This window comes from Lichenostomus cassidix, chromosome 2 (genome assembly GCF_008360975.1).
Source record: "Lichenostomus cassidix isolate B80296 chromosome 2, HeHo_3.0, whole genome shotgun sequence".
In the NCBI taxonomy this organism is placed as follows: Eukaryota; Metazoa; Chordata; class Aves; order Passeriformes; family Meliphagidae; genus Lichenostomus; species Lichenostomus cassidix.
Window position 1 is genome coordinate 16,555,974 of NC_139482.1, and position 18,551 is coordinate 16,574,524.

The 18,551-nt window shown below is 38.3% G+C and overlaps 1 protein-coding gene across 2 annotated transcripts in view; it reads right to left on the reverse strand.

Moving 5' to 3' along the window:
- Nucleotides 1-3,175: 3,175 nt before the first annotated feature.
- The window catches only part of GPR158 (G protein-coupled receptor 158), a 179,572-nt gene continuing 164,196 nt past the window's right edge, over nt 3,176-18,551 (reverse strand). Inside the window, exons 8-12 of one of the 2 annotated variants that reach the window (XM_085050487.1) lie at nt 14,747-14,885; nt 11,585-11,690; nt 9,687-9,833; nt 8,057-8,927; nt 3,176-7,930 (exon numbers count right to left, since the gene is read on the reverse strand). In XM_085050487.1, the coding sequence (XP_084906613.1) occupies nt 7,425-7,930; nt 8,057-8,927; nt 9,687-9,833; nt 11,585-11,690; nt 14,747-14,885 (1,769 nt within the window). In that variant the 3' untranslated portion in view covers nt 3,176-7,424. Of the gene's footprint in view, nt 8,928-9,686; nt 9,834-11,584; nt 11,691-14,746; nt 14,886-18,551 lie in introns of both variants that reach the window. The other variant, XM_085050486.1, reaches the window with a different exon arrangement.

Sequence of the window (18,551 nt, forward strand, 5' to 3'; positions counted from 1 at the left end):
CAGCAGGGAGCCACCATTGTGGGTGTTTGCCAAGCACATCAGCCAAATACAGGTTTTTAAGTCTACTCCGTGATTCAGCATCATTAAATAAGGGCACAGCAGGTAAATAGCAAGCAGGAGAGCAAGAGGTCACACCTGTGGGCATGACAACCCACGCGGTGGTGGGAGCAGAGGGGCATCTGCATTTGCTTTTCTTCTGAATATCTCCCCAACAGCCCAGAAGCAAAGGCACAGGCAAGCCCTAACTTCACACACATTATATACCCATAGATCTGAAAGACACCCAGTGGTTTGAAATTCATTAAAAGACTTCCATTAAGCAGGCATAGCAATCTTCTCTTTTAATTGCTTCTAAAAGCAGCTACTTGTCAACTGGAAAACCTTGCCTTCTGCAGCTAGAAGGCTGCAGGAATGATTCTGTGCCTTGTATACAAGATATGTATATCTGTATTATATAGAAAATCGTAAATGCATATTTCAAAAATATATATGGCTTTTTTGGGTACAATGTAATGTTTTTTAATGCTTTGACACAATGAAAAATTTAACCTAATTCCTATATCCAGGAATTTAAAATCTTGTAATTTTATGGTAAAATATCCAGGGTTTGATTTTTTGTATACTTTCAGTGACTAAGAGCTAACTCATAAAAAAATGAAAAAGAAAAAAAAAATCATCTGCATCAATAGAGTGATAAGGTTTAATTTTCCAGGTGTTAAAAGAATCAAAAGATTGAATATTGCAATACGATGGCAGCCTGCCAACCCCGAAAATGATCAGTACGTTTTACTAAATTTCGAGCATTGCTAAAGCTAATTTCTGAGTTGATGAAAAAGGTCCTTCAGAATTGGAAAGTTGGCTTCAACCTGTCAGAAATACTATTTTATTGTAAAAAAGCACATTCAGCTTGAAATAACTTCTCTGCAGGCAGGCAGGCAGCCCTGTAACCCTGAATCGAATCAACTGCCTTTTTGAAGAACTGCATTCACAAAAACTCCCAAAATTCAGAATTTCTTTAATGTTTCCTTCAGAATCCAGTACTGATTTTTAAAAAAATCCTCAAAGTGTTTGAGAAAATGAAAACCATTTTTATAGGGTTTCTTTCAACTATGCACCAGCTCAAGTACTCACTCAACATAGGCAGCTCAGCTAAAACTTCTTCCCAACCAGCTCTAAACAAAATGATTTTCCTCTTCACTTTGTTACCATGGTAACTCTGGGCTGTGGGGTCAGAGGAAAAGCCAAATGCCTTTCTATTTCAGCAGCTGGTGTTTGCTAGGAGGGCTTGCCCAGAGTACTGTGTAAATGAATGTGTGTCCTGTGCTCTTGGGCAGGAGCTGGAGCTGCATGATACCTGCTTACAGGCTAGCCAGAGGATGATGGGAAGAGTAAGTTGTAGTAGGGAACACTCTTCGTGGGGTGATAGGATCATTCAGGAGGTCCCCAATCCAACCTGCTGCCCAAAGCTACAAGACCAGGGCTTTCTCCAAGAAAAGCTCCAAAGATGGGAGTGGCACAGCCTCTGAGTAACCTTCTCCACTGTCGGACTTCTCATGGTGAAAAAGTTTTCTGAGTATTCATTCTGAGCCTCTCTTGCTTGAATCCATGCCTGTACCTCTCTTCCTCCCACCATGCAGCACTGTGAAGAGCCCATCTGCCTTCTCCACACCCTGCCCATGGGTGCCAGCAGGCTGATGGTGGGACATCCCCCACCCCAGCCTCTCATGCTGTGCAGGTGCAGCTCCCTCTCATGAAATACAACAGGAGAAGCAAGAGGGTGTGTGAAAATACATCTCTGGATTATTTCCAAAGACATGAAGCTGTGGAAATAATTTCCTTACTTCTTAAAAGTTGTGAAAACTTTAGAAGTGGGGCTCAAAAGGCATCCAGCACCTGAGAGAGCAAAGCTGCCCTCAGTCTGAGCTTAGCACCATGAAGGGGTTCAGCAAAAAATCCTCAGGCCTTATTTTTCTGATATCTGGACTTCTTGCTTTCAAAGGACTTGTTGTACACAGTTAATTTAAAGAATGTAAGAAATTCCCTCCCCTTCTTTCCACCTCATGTTTCCATTACAGCTAACATCATGACTTGGACTGGTTACCCAAATGGCAGCATTTCAACCCAGGAGACACTGGGAGAGGCACAAGTGAACACATACATGTACCCATGCAGGAACCTACCAGAGCTGTACATCAATAATCAGTCATTAAAAACCACCGGGATGACAACTGAAAATAAACTAACTGAGCCTAAACTATCTGCATTTATGCAGACATAAGAATGTACAGAGGCTGTGCTGGATGAAATGTTCATATAGCACCATATCCAGCAGTGGGTAGTTAAGGTGAGAGAACTAGGTCATTATGCAAAGAGAATTATACTATTTATCAGCCATCTAGAGGGTAGGGATTTAAGAGTTTTCTACCCACCATGTTCAGGGATCTGGATTGATTTCTCTTCCATGACCTCTCCAACGTTTTTTGAACCCATGATGTACACAGCAAGCTATTAAAATGAGCTCCACTATTTATTTATGACACATGCAGAAGAAAACTTCATTTGTTTTAAGCTGCTGCATGATAGCCATCCTGGGTATTCTGTAGTTCCCATATGACAAAATCCAGCAAATTCCAGTCTCCTAATTACCTCTGAATCATTCAAAAATTTTTATAGGTCTCATCCTTCTTTCTGAGTCATCTCTCTCCCAAGGTGAACAAGTTGCACTTACACAGCTGCCATTCTCTGTCTCTCATCTATTTTGTTATCATTCTTTATATCTTTCCTATACCTGCTAGACACATATTTGAGATGAGGAATTCAGGCATGTGCCCACATAGTACAGATGAGCTACAGTATTTTACAATGGCATCATAAAATGTTGTTTATTTCCTATTGTTTTCTAACATTGTGGTTGCCATTAAATTCAAAATAATATAGGACTGACTCTACAATTTTGACCTCAAAACTGTAACCACTGAGAAAACAGAGCTATTTCTTTAGCCTGAAATCCTGAACACATCTACTCTCATGAAAATATAAGGAAAGTCCAGAAAATGCTAATGACATGATCTGATCATAGAAGCTGTAAAGTTAGTTACTTTACAAGCTTGACAGGAAACCTGTTCAGTTTGGATCAGTAAAGACTTCAGAAAATCACAACACAAAAGCCTGCAGACAGATTTAATATAAATGTGCTTTATTGCAGAGAAGTTACATTATTTACATGCTGCAACACATTACAACATAAATCTATCAAGTATTTCATGGTGGATGCTGTTGGTTGCCAGGTAACATTGTCATAAGAACCACATTAGAAAGTGAAGAGACTTACAGCTTTATATACTCTACAACTTGGAGTAGCTAAAATTTTAAAAGTCAAAGGCAGTGTTTGCTCAGGCCTGCCTGTTGTCATATGCATGCAAAAGCCTAAGGAGAGCAAATATAAACGTCTTGTCCGGTTTCAGGTCTATGATGCCACCAAAGCTGATGAGAGGTGTGTACTGATTTATATTTTAAAGCGCATAATCTTGCATAAATTATACAAGTCTAATAAGATTGGTATAAATCTAATTATTTATAAACCATGGCTTAGAAATAAAGGAGAAATGCAGCTTGCACATGCATTTAGAAGGACAACCTAGCAAATGTTTGTGACCTTCACGTTTATTGTCTTTTCTCTTAACAGACCTGCTAGAAAACATCTTTATAACATCTTTACTCTAGAGTTGCACTTCTCTTGGCTGAACAATGACAATGAAATTCCAGAAAAAGACATCTAAGCAATCTAGTCAATATATGCTGGTGGAGAAAAATCTAATGAAATACAGAACATTATTTATGTCTAACTTAGCATGTCTTCATTAAGCAATGCTTCTAGCAGCATCATAGTGAAATAGAGTAGTTGAGTGAAGTTTGGCCCCTCATTTTCTTAAATGTGAAACAATTTAAGTCCCAATTGAATCTGTAGCCCAAAGATCAGTTGCTTAATAAACTGGGGAAAGCTTTGTTGTTTTCTAAAGGAAAGTTCTCCAATTGTGTTAGTCTTAGGGCATGTGACTACAACGAGCCTAAAGAACCATAACAGACAGTTTTTAAGAAGTGAGGGAAAGGGTCAGGATGAAAGAAATCTAAATCAAACGAGAATAACAAGCCAATGCCTTCCCTGGTAAACCAGCCATCACTTTTTGGTTGCTGTGCAGCTGGGCTGTTTTACACCAGCCAAGGAGTGGGCTTTGTTTCTCTGTTTCTAATGAAGTTATCTTTTAAAAAAGAAAGAAAGAAACCGAGCAAGCATAGATATATAGCAGTGGCACAGACACAGTCATGCATGAAGGGCTTGATCCTGCCAGGAATGCAAGGGGCAGTGGTACTGTGCGGACACTTTGCCGATGTGGATCCCCTCATCCTTGGTGCACACTGCACCCCTGCAGGGCTCCTGCAGAGCAGGGCATGGGCAGTGTGGCCTTGCTCAGCTCTGAGGTAAAGGATGGAGGGCCAGATGAGCAAGGGCACGAGGGTTGGTGCCTGCTCCTTGCCACCATCTGTGTCCAAGAGGCAGTGAATACATACAAATCTCCCCTTCCATGATTCCTCCGTGAATGCCCATTCCAACCTCGCAGTTGGGCTCCCATGAGTGAGTCAGGGCAGCCTGCCATAAGCTGTCCACCTGTCCCAATCCTAAAAACCACTGCTGAGACTGCAGAACTTTCCTTTAGGGGTAGGGGAGGTGTGAGATGGCCACCATTTCAGCAGGTTTAAAACTGTGTATTTCTCTGTACACACAGGGTCAGTGTGCTCCCAGAAAGCTCTGTTCCCAGGACAGACTTCTTCCCATGGAAATACAGGGTTACTTTCTCTCAAAAAAAGCTGAGCAAGTCCCCCTGAAGTTGACAAAGTTACAGACAAATCCCATGAGTGTCTGGGATTGGGAAGGGAGAATCTGAGCATACCAGGTCAAATCTCAACTCCTTTCCACACTAAGGACAGAGCTGGATTGGGGCTGCACATAGGATGCCAGTGGCACTGTGTGTGCAAAGTGAGTGCACTGATGCCCAAAGCACCAGACTCATATGCCTGACTCCCTTTCATGGGTGGAACAGGGATTCTGCATTGAAAGGTCCCAGTCAGATCTCTTAGACCACAATTATGCCCTATGAAAGAGGTGTGAGAGGGTCAGACAAGCCCAGTGTAATAAGGACCAAAGTCAGCACGCCCTGTCCCCATGGTGGAACTGAGCACTGTCCTGGATCACCAGGTTGGCTGGGGCAGTTCAGCCACTTAATCTGGAGCTAATGAGCAGAATTTGTAAATGAGGTAACATGTTTAGAGAGCACCAAGACCTGAGTCAACTTGTCCCCAGCTGGCTCAGGTGTTGGCACATTCCAGGTTTGGGCTTAGCAGCGGCAGTAGGAAAATCAGATCCATCTTGATCTGTCAGTCTAGACATGCCCATAGACTCCTCTCCTTTTTAAAGGACAGAAAAGGTCCTCCTCATGCCCAGGTTGTCTAAGTCCCTCTGCTCATTGCATTTTATCTTAAGCCACTTTTTTTATGATGCCACAAAAATCAGTTTATACTACATACGTGTATGTGCATGTGTGTATTAGATATGACATTTATATATATATATTAAACATATATAAATATCTATTTTTATATATATTATATATATTAAACAACACATTCTATTCAATCATCCTCCTTTCATGTTCTTCCACTGAATGCCTTCACTTCTCTCAAATTGCACAAGTTCTTTAGGACTGAGTTGTCTGTTTTGGAGTACACTATGTATAGCCAATTCCTGTGAACAGCACTTTACTGGTACTGCATTGAGAAGGCTGTGGCTGTTTCATTGCTACTGATTCTCCTCAGAATCTTTACAATACGTCCTCAGGCCCTGATGGTGAACTGACACTAAGACTCATAGTTGTGAATGGACCACCTATGAATTAAGCTCATATGCATGATGAGGACTGTAGCTATTGCTGAAAAGTAGCACTGTATCAAACACTGACTTTTACTGTAAATGTACATATAAATTTAAAAAAAGTCAAAGCATTTTGGAGAGTTGGAGAGAGATGCCATCATTTCTGTTCCCAGTATCTCTTACGTTTGCATATATGGGGGAAGAGTAATATTTTGGACTTCTCACTCCAAGGGCCAATTTTCTGAGGTTTGCCAACAGCGATAAACAGTACAGTGTTGTTCCATATAGGCTAACTAATATATTTCCCAGAGCTGTCTGGTTTTAGTAAAACAAGTGATCGTTTCTGGGGTATATTCATTGTCATTCTTGCTTGTCTTATTTAACAGGAGAGATTCAGTATGAAATACTGAACAAGATCATCACCATTGATGTTTAAAGTAAGATTTCTGGTTTCTTAGATGATATTTTCCAATTAGTAACAAAAAACCCAGATAAGTTTTCCTAAGACTTATCAGAATATGCAGCTAAGACGACTGAATTGCCACTATTAACAAAGTCTACGAGCATTGACAGGGAAGTGCATAACTTACTGCGTATAAAACCCCTGAATAGTACAGTATCAAACTATAAATTTAAATAACAGAGAGTAAACAAAAAAAAATCACTATATAAATACAGGAAAAGAAAAAAAAATAATCTCCAAAGCCCAAAAGAATTTCCCGATACGAATTACAGCTTCCATAGCTAGTGAAAGATTACTGCTTGCAATTATATATATAAATAAAAAGGTCTACAGCAGGTATTTTAACTTGCAATTAGAAGACACTATCTGCAGATTGCATAAATATGTTGTTGTGTCACATAATATCAAAGTTATTTGCAAAAATTATACAATCTGGAATGCTTTAATATGAGACACAACAATGTACTTACACAGTAATCAGAAAAAATCAGCAATCATTTTATAAAATATTTTTGGGATACATGGAGTTAGCAGTGCTATTTAGATCAAATATGTAAAGTGAAAAGTCGTCATTTTAATAAGCTGCTCGTTGATACCCCTTTTTGCCATCAGGACATTTCCTGTGTCCTGCTTCTGCTGGATCTTTAAAGTCCCAAGGGCAAATTACAGCCAGTTACGGCATCCAGAAATAATTTGGTTAAGATTGACACTGTGCGTTTGTTACCATCTTACTGTTTTTTCTTTTAAAAGAGAATTGATTTCACAAAGGCAGATTTCTTTCATTGACACAAAAAAATCCTTGGAGCAGGGACCATATTCTGGGCACTGCTAATCACATTGTTGGCACTCAACATATAAATAATAACAACATTAATGATAATTTACTTTGCTTAACTCCTACTTATTTGTAGTGCTGATTCCCTTGATTTAAGTGATGCTCCTTAGGAATTTTCAGATCCTTTTGGCCTAAGTCCTCTCTGTCTTTCCTGTTGTCTTTCTTCTCAATGTTGCTACTCTCCTCAGTCCGAAAGCCTCTTATTTTCGAGGTGCTGCTGTTTTATTTGCACTTATAGCAGAGGTGTTCAATAAAGCTACACTTCTTTCTGCATTTGGTAAATCTGCTGTATCAAATTCCCAAGGGCAGACTTCAGCTCGAGATGCTAAAGGTTGTTGTAAGTAACTACTTGGCTTATGGGAGTTGGATGAAAGCACATTTCCCTCAGAAGAGGTGGTTTTTTTCTGTTCTGCCAATTTATTGAGGTTTTCCTTTTCTGCTCTTTTCTGGGGCAGCTCCTCCCGCTCCCCAGCATAGGTATTAGGTGCATACCTATTAACACTCTCACACTTCAGCCCAGGAGAGACCTGGGACTTGGAATTTGACTGGTTCTTCTCATTTTCAAAGATCTGCTGGTCTTGTGTCTCCTGAGTGGCTGCTTCCACCTTCTCTGAGCTCTTTTGATTTGACTGTTGGTGCCCCTCAGGTGTCTTCAGCTTATGATGAGTCTTCCCCTTTGCCTGGGAAGGGTGGTTTTTCTCTGGCTCTGAGGAAGCAATAGACACATGCTTTTGAGCTTTAGAGTCAAAAGGCACAGGACCAGGAATTTGGTCATATATCTCCCAAGGACAAACTTCTCCTATGTCGAAATTGTCCTTGTGCAGAGACTTACCTGGGCCTGTGTCTGTATTTGCAGTATTTGCAGTAGTATTTGCAGTATTTGCAGTATTTGCAGTATTTGCAGGTGTTTGACTAACCCTTTGCTGTTTCATAATTCCAGATTTGTGGGTTTTCTTTGATTCCTCAGAGTGGGTAGAATTTTTCCGGTGGGAATCCTTATGTTCCCCTTTATCAGAGGCTGAGTGCTTTTTGCTGGCCTCCTTACTCTTCTGTTGAGATTTTTGAGATTTAGTGCTTTCTTCTAGACTTTGTGTTTTACCCGTTAGTCCCAGAGTCTTTTCCTTGGCACTAGCAATAACACTGAGGGATTTTTGTAACACAGATGTTCTTGGATGCAGAGGCTTCTTATCGGCACTTAAATTATGTGCACTTGCTGATTTGCACACCAAAGGGACCGATTCAGTGGAGACAGCTTCAACCTTTTCAGGGGCATTTTTGGCTAATTTGTCACCATTCAAGGAGTCCAGAAGCGTTTTGTCAGAAGATATAACTTCTGCACTTTCTGTAGTTAAGCCATTTGGCTCTTCTGTTTGATCCCTAACATGATCGTAAGTGCTGTGGGACTTTTTTAAGGAAAAGACTCTATTTTTCAAAGTCTCTTCTTTTGGTTTTGCAGAACTTGTGGAATCTGGTGTGTTTTTCTTCAGTGTGGCCAAGTTCTTCACAGCATTGTGCTCCATCAGGTCCTTCTCGTCCCTGGAGCACTGCCTGGTGACCGTCTCAGGGATTTCTGTAATGCGCCGCATTATCGAGCGCCCCAAGCCCTTTTTAGAGCACCTTTTTTTCTGGAGATGTGGATTATTAGCAATCATCTTTTTCCTTTTATAGATTTCAAGCTGAGCATATAGTTTCTTCAACTCATCCTGCAAAGCAAAGTGAATGGCAAAACTAGTATGTACACGGTGAGTCAAACAATCAGCCTGATGAAGCAAGACCTATTGCTCTAAAAAGGGCATTAAACTCATTTCACTGTCTTTTCTAGTTCTTGAATATGCCATTTCTCCATCAATTCGAATTCCATTTTTTCCACTTTAAATAAAAGTTCAACCCTTGTGCACAAACATGTTATTTTCTACAGCATGCACAATTCATATTCATTTATGCTGCTTCAGATTTCACAATGCTGTAGTGTATGCTTTCCTGCTGAACTGCTGAACTCTATAGCTATTCTTTATTCTCAGAGCATGAGGCCTTTAATCATGTAAAATAAGAATAAAGTAGTTTTCTCCATCAATCACGTTTTTAAAATTTTATCTTTATAGTTATATATGCTTACGTATATGTTACATAGAAATGACTAATTACACTGAAACCAAAAGCTGTTTGCACTTCAAGATAATTCAAAGAACTTTTGTAAACTGAATAACAGCCCTTGCTGAGAATGATTCCTCCTCCTTAGCCACCACTGTAACTTTTACTACAACTAGTAATGCAGCATCTCTTCATACTGATAAATACTTTCCATGAGAGTTTACATGACCTGATACCACAATCATAAAAGATCTAAGCTGGCATTTTTAAGCTGATATCTGCAAAGAAAAACAGATGCATGCAAGTTGGAGTCTTCTTGTAGGAAAAAAGTGTTCTTGAAAACAAATGCTATTTAAATGAGGTATATGTACCCGAATATCTTCAGGATCCAAACTGTGCTCACTCCAGGCTGAGTTGATACTGCTGTTCAGATAGGATCCAGACCGACCCATATCAAGCTCATCTTCATAGGCTTCTGTAGCTATATCATCTCTTGGGTTATTGCTTGAATGTGAAAACTGCAATAAGTATTCACAGAAAATATGTTGGCATGAGTGCAAAAGTTTACTTCAACATCACTGTAAGAGCTTACAACAGTTTTTATGGTACTTTCTAATAGGTTTGATGTGATTCTCAAACTAAAAACATTGGCTTAAGTAGTGTCCTATGGAGTCTCAGTATTGTATGGAAGCAACTCTTATTAATGATGGCTTAACTTGATAAATATTAGAGATTTGCATAAGAAAAAATGTTTCTACTTATTTTGATACTTATTTGAACCTCTTTTAATGGCATTTCAATTAAGCTGGCATGAAAATAGACTTTCAGGCAGTATTTCCAATTAGGCTGCTAAAACAGTAAGACACTATTTTATACAACATACATCTTAATAATTCTGCAGAAAGCAATTCTCCTATTTTAGATCCTGGGGAAAAGAAAAAAAGAGAGAGAGAAAGAAACTAATGGAAAAGCTTTTTCCTCTTCTATGTTTTAACTAATCCTTGAATCAGGAGTTGGAGTGAGGCTGTCATTATTGTTTTGTTCATATGATTCACTCATCTGTAGTGACTACTGTCCACATAGTCACCTGTCTTCAGGACTTTATGAATAGAACTAAATCTTGTGAATATTAATTCTCTGAATTCTTTGGTGTGTTGGAAGAAAATTCTGTGCAGAGTTACACAGATAATAAGCTAAATATGAAAATGTTGATCAGTTGTTGTGAGTCAGCTTCAAAAAAAGTCAACAAATTTTCTAGGCTAGTTTAGAAAGACAGCTCCAAAGATATCTAATAAAGTACATGAATATAAAATAGAAAATTTAAGACTATTGCTAAAGACCAGAAAAGTAATTTAAAATAAAACAAGGTTATGCATTATTAAGGCTGCGTCAATGGCTCCCTTGTAATGACTGTTCAGTGTATGTAAATTTGACAGTTATCAGCATACCCTGTTCTGACAGCCAGGAAAAAGGCAGGAATAGCAGCTTCATTAACCTGAAAATTCTACCAACTTGAACTGCTTAATGCTCTTTCTTCATATGTCGCGTTCACCTTTACTGCTATTTTTATTCTCAGGTTTTTGATTAATATGATTAGTCATTTCAAAAGCCATTAGAAAATCATTCAGTTTGCTGGGGCACTGTGTTTAGAAGGAAGTTCCACTCAATTCCTGCTGCTAGGACAGGGGGAGCCACCTGCAGTTCTCCTGCCCCTGGTGAGATGACACTGGGGCTTCGCTCCCAGCACTGACAGGAGATGTCCCACACCTATCTTGGCACCCAGCACCACTCCTGGCTCCCAGTATGCAGCATCTGTCTGTCCCAGGCTCTGACTTGCAGAAGGCTCTCCTTTTTCAGCCTGGTTTAAATCCCTGCCTCACTACCTCATGGCTACTCCAGCCTCCTGATCCCAGTGTTTCTATGCCCTTGTCTTAACTCTTTGTCTGGTCTCAGCTAACTCTGGCAGCAGCACAGTAACACAAATACCTGGGGAAAAAAGCAAAATTAGGTAGGATTGTTTCCTTCTTGTATTAACCACATCAAAATTTTAAGTACTTTAAACTCCTGGAATTTTGAAAGCTGAAAGAGAGAATCTTTGAAAATGTCTATTTTTTAAAATAAAAAAATATAGCTTCTGAGGTAAAATAGCCAAATTTTACATCCTCCTTTTCTATCAGTTGCTTGCTAAATTTATACAGAATTGCTTCTGCATGACAACATTTATCTTCCTCAGTCTTGGCCAAAGAAAAGAGACAGGAGATTCAAATACCTTAGGGATCAGAAGTAGCCCAACAGTGACTGTCACAGTCAAATGTGTGTGTGCAAAGAACAGCATCAGCATCCAGTCAGACTGAAGTCTTGAAGCAAGAATGAATCTGAAAATAGAATTCAGGGTTGCAATTCACTACGTTTCTCCAGTGCATTAAATTTAATATCTATAATGTTCCTTAGGTTTCTTTTCACTGAATGGCCAAACACAACCAGTTTTGTTCTGTACTGCTTTCATACAGACTAAAAATTACATCCACATGCTTTCCCTATATGCTACAATTTCAAAACTACTCTGGAAAAAACAACCAACGGACCAAAATGTAAAAAGAAACAACAGACCTTAAATTATACTGCTTATTCCATCTTTCTCACTCTATTGAGCTGTGTTTTTGTTTTGCTTATATTGTCACAGTTTCTTTGGCCTGCGTTATGGCAGCTTACATACATTAAGGATCTGAAGGGATGATTTTAGGTTAAGTAAGCACATGTACTAAGATGAATTGCAGTGCACTTCATAAACACAGGATGTCCACAGATTGCAGCTACCGAGTACAGCTGATAAGCCATCCAAGAGAGAACTGAACTGAAATGCATTTTAGCAGGGAGCAGAGAAATGGTCCTTATTGCAGGACTGCCCAGCTCACTGCTGCGGGCCCAAGAGCCTGTGAATGCTTGAAAATGAGTGGCTGAACTTCTCAAATAAAACGGTTCCTTGCTGAGCATTCTAAAGGAGGGGTAGAACAAGCAGTGCAGTTAAAGCTGGAGCATGCTTGGCTTGTCTGCTTTAGTGAGTTCCCACAGACAGAAGCAGTAAGCAATGCAATGGATGAATGGATGTACTGCTGGCTTGCAGTTTTCAGGTTTACAAAAATCATTCAGATAGAAATGACATTTGCAACTTATCCAAGTCCACAGATGCACATTTTGAAGAAGCTTTTGTTAACAGAAATAGTCTGGCATGAAACACTGGCTTACATGCTGTAATAACACAGTCATAATTACTTGTTTAATACTTTGTAAATGAAATGTTTCGTGAACACAATAAAATATTCCAATTAATTATTTCTTACAGAGATGCTGCTTTGGGGTGTGTGGGAATATGAGGAGGCTCAGGCCTGAGATTTAGCAAACTGAACACAACTGAACTGATGAAGATGACATGAGAAAGTGATGGATGTAACAAACAACAGAGCAAAAACTGAACAAAAGTTACAGAGATTCTGTAAGGGATGGCAAGATTTCACAGGTGGTTAATAGGGAGTCATTTGAAAGATGCCCAAACTTCACAGGTAATTGAAGGACCTTTGAGGGAGCAGAACTTGCAAGGTCAGTGGCACAGATTTACCCACATCAGTAACAGCAGTAAGGCTGTGATTACCTAGCTAATGACATCACAAATCCAAATTTGAGTACAGATGTAGCAAAACTGTGACCAATAGGAAAAAAATAAAATAATGAGGTTGGGTTGTTTATTTGGGAGAAGACAACGAGTGGGACAGGCAGGGGATAAAGTTCATGACAATTCAGATATGTCATATAAATCTAAGTTTTACATTTCTTGCCCTTTCAGTTGCATACAGAACTTGTCAGGGAAGATGGAAGAAAAAAAAAGTAAGGAAATGTATTAAGAGTTGTGCATGCAGAAATGGACATAATCTCAGGAGGGATCATGTGCACTTAATTCAATCTTATCTATAAACACTACATGATTTTTCTTCAACAATCAGCATGTATCAGATGGGTGGCAAAGAATCAATACAAAATGTACATTAAAAAAAAAAAAAGAAAGCCTGCAGACCTTAGGCTGCAGGCACAGGACTGTCAATAAGAAAAATGGAAAGACTTAGTCCCTTTGTGTCTCCTTCATAAGGCAGGTACTAAAATGACACATTTTCCCCTTTCTTTCATCCAAGATTACTTGCCTCCTGTTCTTTTGTTAAAAGAAACTTGCAGCCCAAAAAATAGCTCTGAACTGTATCTTCTAACATGGCTAAACACACAGTTTAAGAATATGAATTAATGGGGGTAAAATTGACTGAGAAGCTGTCACGTTGGTTTTAATAAATTCAAAAGTATCATAAATTAATTTTACATCTATCAGGAATGAAAAGAAAAATGCTTCCATCAAATAAAGATTTTAAACAATAGCTTTGCAGATGTTTTTGTTATGGACTATATTGTTGAGAGTATGTGGATGTTGAGATACAGGGTTAGGAGGTGAAGGAAAAAAATTGCAAGCCTAAAAAATGCAGGGAACTGTATAACAATGATAAGAGAAAAGAGCACCAGGAAGGAACAGAGATGAAGGATTTACTTTGCTGATGTTTACTCAGAAAAGACCATGAAAGCAAACATAAAGGACAGGAAGAAATGTTAGTGCCAAGACAGACCAAGGAACAGCAAAGAGTATTTGAAGACTGTCAATGAAGCAATGTAAAAAAAAACCCCAGAACTTAGTAGATAAGGTCTGTTAGGAGGCAAAAGAAGGTGTGAGAATGTCAGAAAAAAGTCTTAAGAGTCTTTGCAGGATGGGATGAAACTCATGTTATCTTACTCTTTTGCATTTTCTAGGACCAATTCATTTTCACAGGGTACTCTGTAGGAAGGGTGAATTTAGTAATTTTCATGTAGCTCTAGCAAAGACGCTTATTTGTTTGTTACTACCCAAGTAATTTACAAGTATGAAATGTAGAGCTCATTACAGACCTTATAAGAAACATGGGCTTTATATTACTGATACAGCATCATACACATAATTTTTTTTTAAGTCAGCACATAAAACACTGGTTCATGCCCAAACCAGTACAGTTATCTAACATATAGCTGCAGCTCACCAATCTGTTACACGCCAGCAAAAGTTCGTACACGCCAAAATTCTTACCTGGTGTTTTTCTAGGGATACAAAACAGTGAGCAGTATGCAGATGACTGAAGACAGACAGTCGTTTTGCTATACCTAATGCAACATATATGCTGCACTTTGATCCAAGAAAATACCACCTAACAATACTGAGAAAAACCCCTAATTATACAATTTTATATTCTTGAACCCCCTGGGAACAGTTTTAAGTTTAATAATCACTTAATTTCACCCATTCTAAGTTGCACCATATGAAACCTGAAAGATAAATGGTTAATTACTAGATCTACAGATCACTTGCCTAATTGTATGGAATATAGCAGAGATAATGAGCTCATTGTGAACTGCAACAGCCATATAACGTGGCTCATGAAATGCTGATGGGACTGTCCGCACTGCATAGCAGAGATAAACACCCCACAAGAGGAATAAAAATTCAGCTGTGAGAAGAACAAAAAGAAATAATTTGTAATTAGTTTTATAGATGGAAGGAAATTTGTAGTACTACAGTATCTTCTGTATGTGTGAGTATCTATGCAAAGACAATACACAGGTATATATGTACACACATAGGCATTCAAGCTCTTTTGGATACTGTCACTGTACATGATACATTTGGTTTTCATTTTACACACCTTTTCCCCGATCAGGAACCTTTACGTTCATGGTGTTTCAGTTTTTCAATTGACAAACTTTGAGACAACGTCTAAAAATGTCTTGCTTGCTTTTATAATCAGTACTACAGAAGTTTGACATCACTTCAAATAACCAGTATTTTTAATTGTAGCTCTGGTTCTTGTTACAGAGGCAGATACAGTGCTACTACCCGATATCCACTTTTTAAGACAACACTTTCATTTCAAAGGTTTATAACTTAGACATAACAATGTATTTTGTGTTCAAAAAATTCCTCTGTTCATGGTAGTTAGTTCTGCTGTTACCCATAATGTGATGAGTCACTTCTGAGGGTCTAATGCAATTAAAACAAGTGACATGTTTCTGTTAGGAGAAAAATCAGTAAAGGAAGAAAGGAGAAGAAGTAAAGGGTCAGGATGAGCCCAAACTATTCAGTTAGAGTGATCTCATTTGCAGTATAATAGAAAATAAGTTATTTTTCAGACTAATTCAGACTAACTAAACCCAGTGATCAGTGACATCGCCCTATGGAAGTGATCAGCAAATAATTACTGGTCTGGCTTTGATGATGACACAAACACTTGTGAACCCCACCATTAGCAAGACACTGAGATATCAGCTACTAAAGTGCAAACAAAGGCTGAGAGTTTGAAAAGGTTTGGCTTTCAAAGGAATAAAAATACCCATGGAAAATTTCATCTGCTGAAAGTATTCTTACTTGAACTAAAGAATGAGGCCCAAATTCTGCTTGTTTTTAAAGAAGTAAAATTGCTGTAATTTTGAAGATTTCCAAGAATTAGTATGTTTTTTGTATACGGTGAAAAACTGAATAAAAATGAAACTGTAAAAGCCGCATTCCCATTAAAAGAAAAAAACCTGACAACCCAAACATTTCAGTTAGCTGGGCTAAGTAGGAAGGCAAGTAACATTTGATCTTCAGATCTGATTAATTCTGAAAATGTAATGGTTTTCAGTTTTACAATCATAGTTACAAGGACTGCTAAAGACAAGAGGCAATTTCAAAGTATTAATATACTGGAGCATAACAGTAGTTTGTACCATTCAGTTTATAATACTTTTAGAAAAACTTCACATTTAGAGCAGAGATGGCATTCCTGTCTGCAGATAATAATTAGTGTGACATCTGGTATGGAACACAAATAGGAAAGAGCTCTTAAACATAAGATAAATAACAGAGTTCCTTTACTTGCTAAGTCCAACATTACAGTAATTTCATTAGCAACAACAAAACAAAACAGACTGATAGAAGACCAATTTATTATCTAAACCACTAATTAAACAGCTTAAATGTATCATGTAAAAGCTGTGTTTGAGGGGGGAAGTCAAGTTCCTATAATTAGTTACAGACTATTAGTGTAATTTGCAACAAAAATCTGAAGGTGTTATAAAATTTTGCTGTATTGTTTTTCTACATGACCTTTTTTCTTTCTCAATACATAGGTGACATATTAATGTATTTGTTGCTCCAGTGAAAAACAAAGATAGCTAGATAGCTAGCTAGATAGCTAGATCGACAGATAAATAATTGAGTACATCTGGCCACCATGCAGCAAGGTTGTAATGTACAACTCATCTCTGATTAGGTTTATTTATGGGACATTAGTGACTGTTGGGCACCAAATATCTTTAATCAAAATCTGTGAAATGTGATATGAAATTTCCATTTGACTTGCTGAATAATTTTCCACTGAAAGTCTGGTGTAGAAGACTGACTTTCTGACCACCAAAGGAGTATCTTAGCATATTGCATACCTGTCAAGAGAAAATTCAAAGCTCAAAACACATTATCTTGTTCCTATAAGTATGATTTAGCACAAGGCTTATAATTTATCCCATTTTACATATTAAATACAAAATATTACATATTAATTTACATAATTCACATATTAAATACAAAATATGTATTACAAAATACATATTACATACAAAACCAAGAAATCCTTCTTTTCCCCTTTCTGAAAAATTATGAAAATTCCTAGGAAAGAGAGCTGCCAATTGGTCTCTGCACAGAAAATGCAGAGCCAAAACAATAAAACCTAAAAGAGCTCTGAAAAAAACCTTGCAATAGCTACTCTATAGTTGTCCAAACCAGGCATTCATATTTTGGGAGAAAATATCTGATAGATAGGAGGTTAAGAAAAGGCACTGTTGCTTTAAAGACATAAAGGGATGCAGATATGAATGGAAGGTAGGAGATGAAAATGTAAAGTGACCTCAATATGTCAAGTGCACAAATGAATTAGTCTTTAAATATCTCTCTTCTTAGTCACTACCTACTTCTTATCCACAGAACCTTTTATCTGGTCTTTGCATTATCTGATCAACCTGCTTAGTATATTCTTTGGTGTTTAAAAAGCAGGATTCTTCCTTGTCTTCATGATGCTGATTATGTTTTGAGAAAATGAAGCAATTTGGAGCACTAAGCTTGATCATCCAATACCCTGGTTCAGACTCATGCCTGATGCCATTGCCCTGTCACAACGAAAAGTGTGCCATGTCTGCTCTCTTGAGACCTTTTTAGGCCATTGCTCATATTCTGCATCTTCTGATAATGAAGGGCAAGGACATATGTTCACAGTTTGTGGTATGTATCTGCTTTGTAGAAAAGGAAGGACTCAGGGTTGTTATTATTGACTTAAACATTCTCAAAGCATCTGGGTTGATATATTTTCTAGGTTTTGCTAAACATGCAGTGGAGTGGTCTGTGTTACTCTGAGCAGAAGGAAATCCCCACATTAATCCATCGCTGCTTTCACTCCTGCTATGCAGATGTCTGTACTTCACCTGAGTGCACAGAACTACAGAGCAAAATATGGCAAACTGAGAGCAGTGACCAAAGTCACTGTCTTCTCTTCAGAGATTCAAAGTCATTGAGACTCATATAAGGAAATACGAAAAATCAAGAAATGTGAAAGTGCACCTTGAAACATGGCTTACACACCAACTCTTCTCGGAGGCCTCAGCAAAGTACTTCACCCTTATTTCTACAGCTTTGTTGTCTAAGAACTGCACAGCACTCAGATAAAAACACCACACATGCAGCCTTAACTTGCTCTCTTTTGCATGTATGATCTTCAGTTAACTATATCATTTCTTAAGAGACCAGACTCATTTAATGCATCTGACAGAGCATTTACATGGATAAATCAAGGCTGGCTAGTGAAGAAAGCTCTGTAATTTGTTGCAAAAGACATTTAGGTGTCTACTGAATGAAAGGAAAGACTGCAGGGGGGAAAGTGCTCTAGCACACATGCACAACTGACTTCTAACTCTGCCTGTGCCTCAAGCTCCTACGAACATGAAAAATGTGGACCCACTTTATGGACCCATTCAATCCAAATTTTGCAGTGGTGATCATATTTTGCAAATATAGCATTTTTCTTGCTATTTGGGTGCCAAATATACATTTTTGCTGTGATTTGCAGCAAAAAATAAGCATGCAGGGCTGT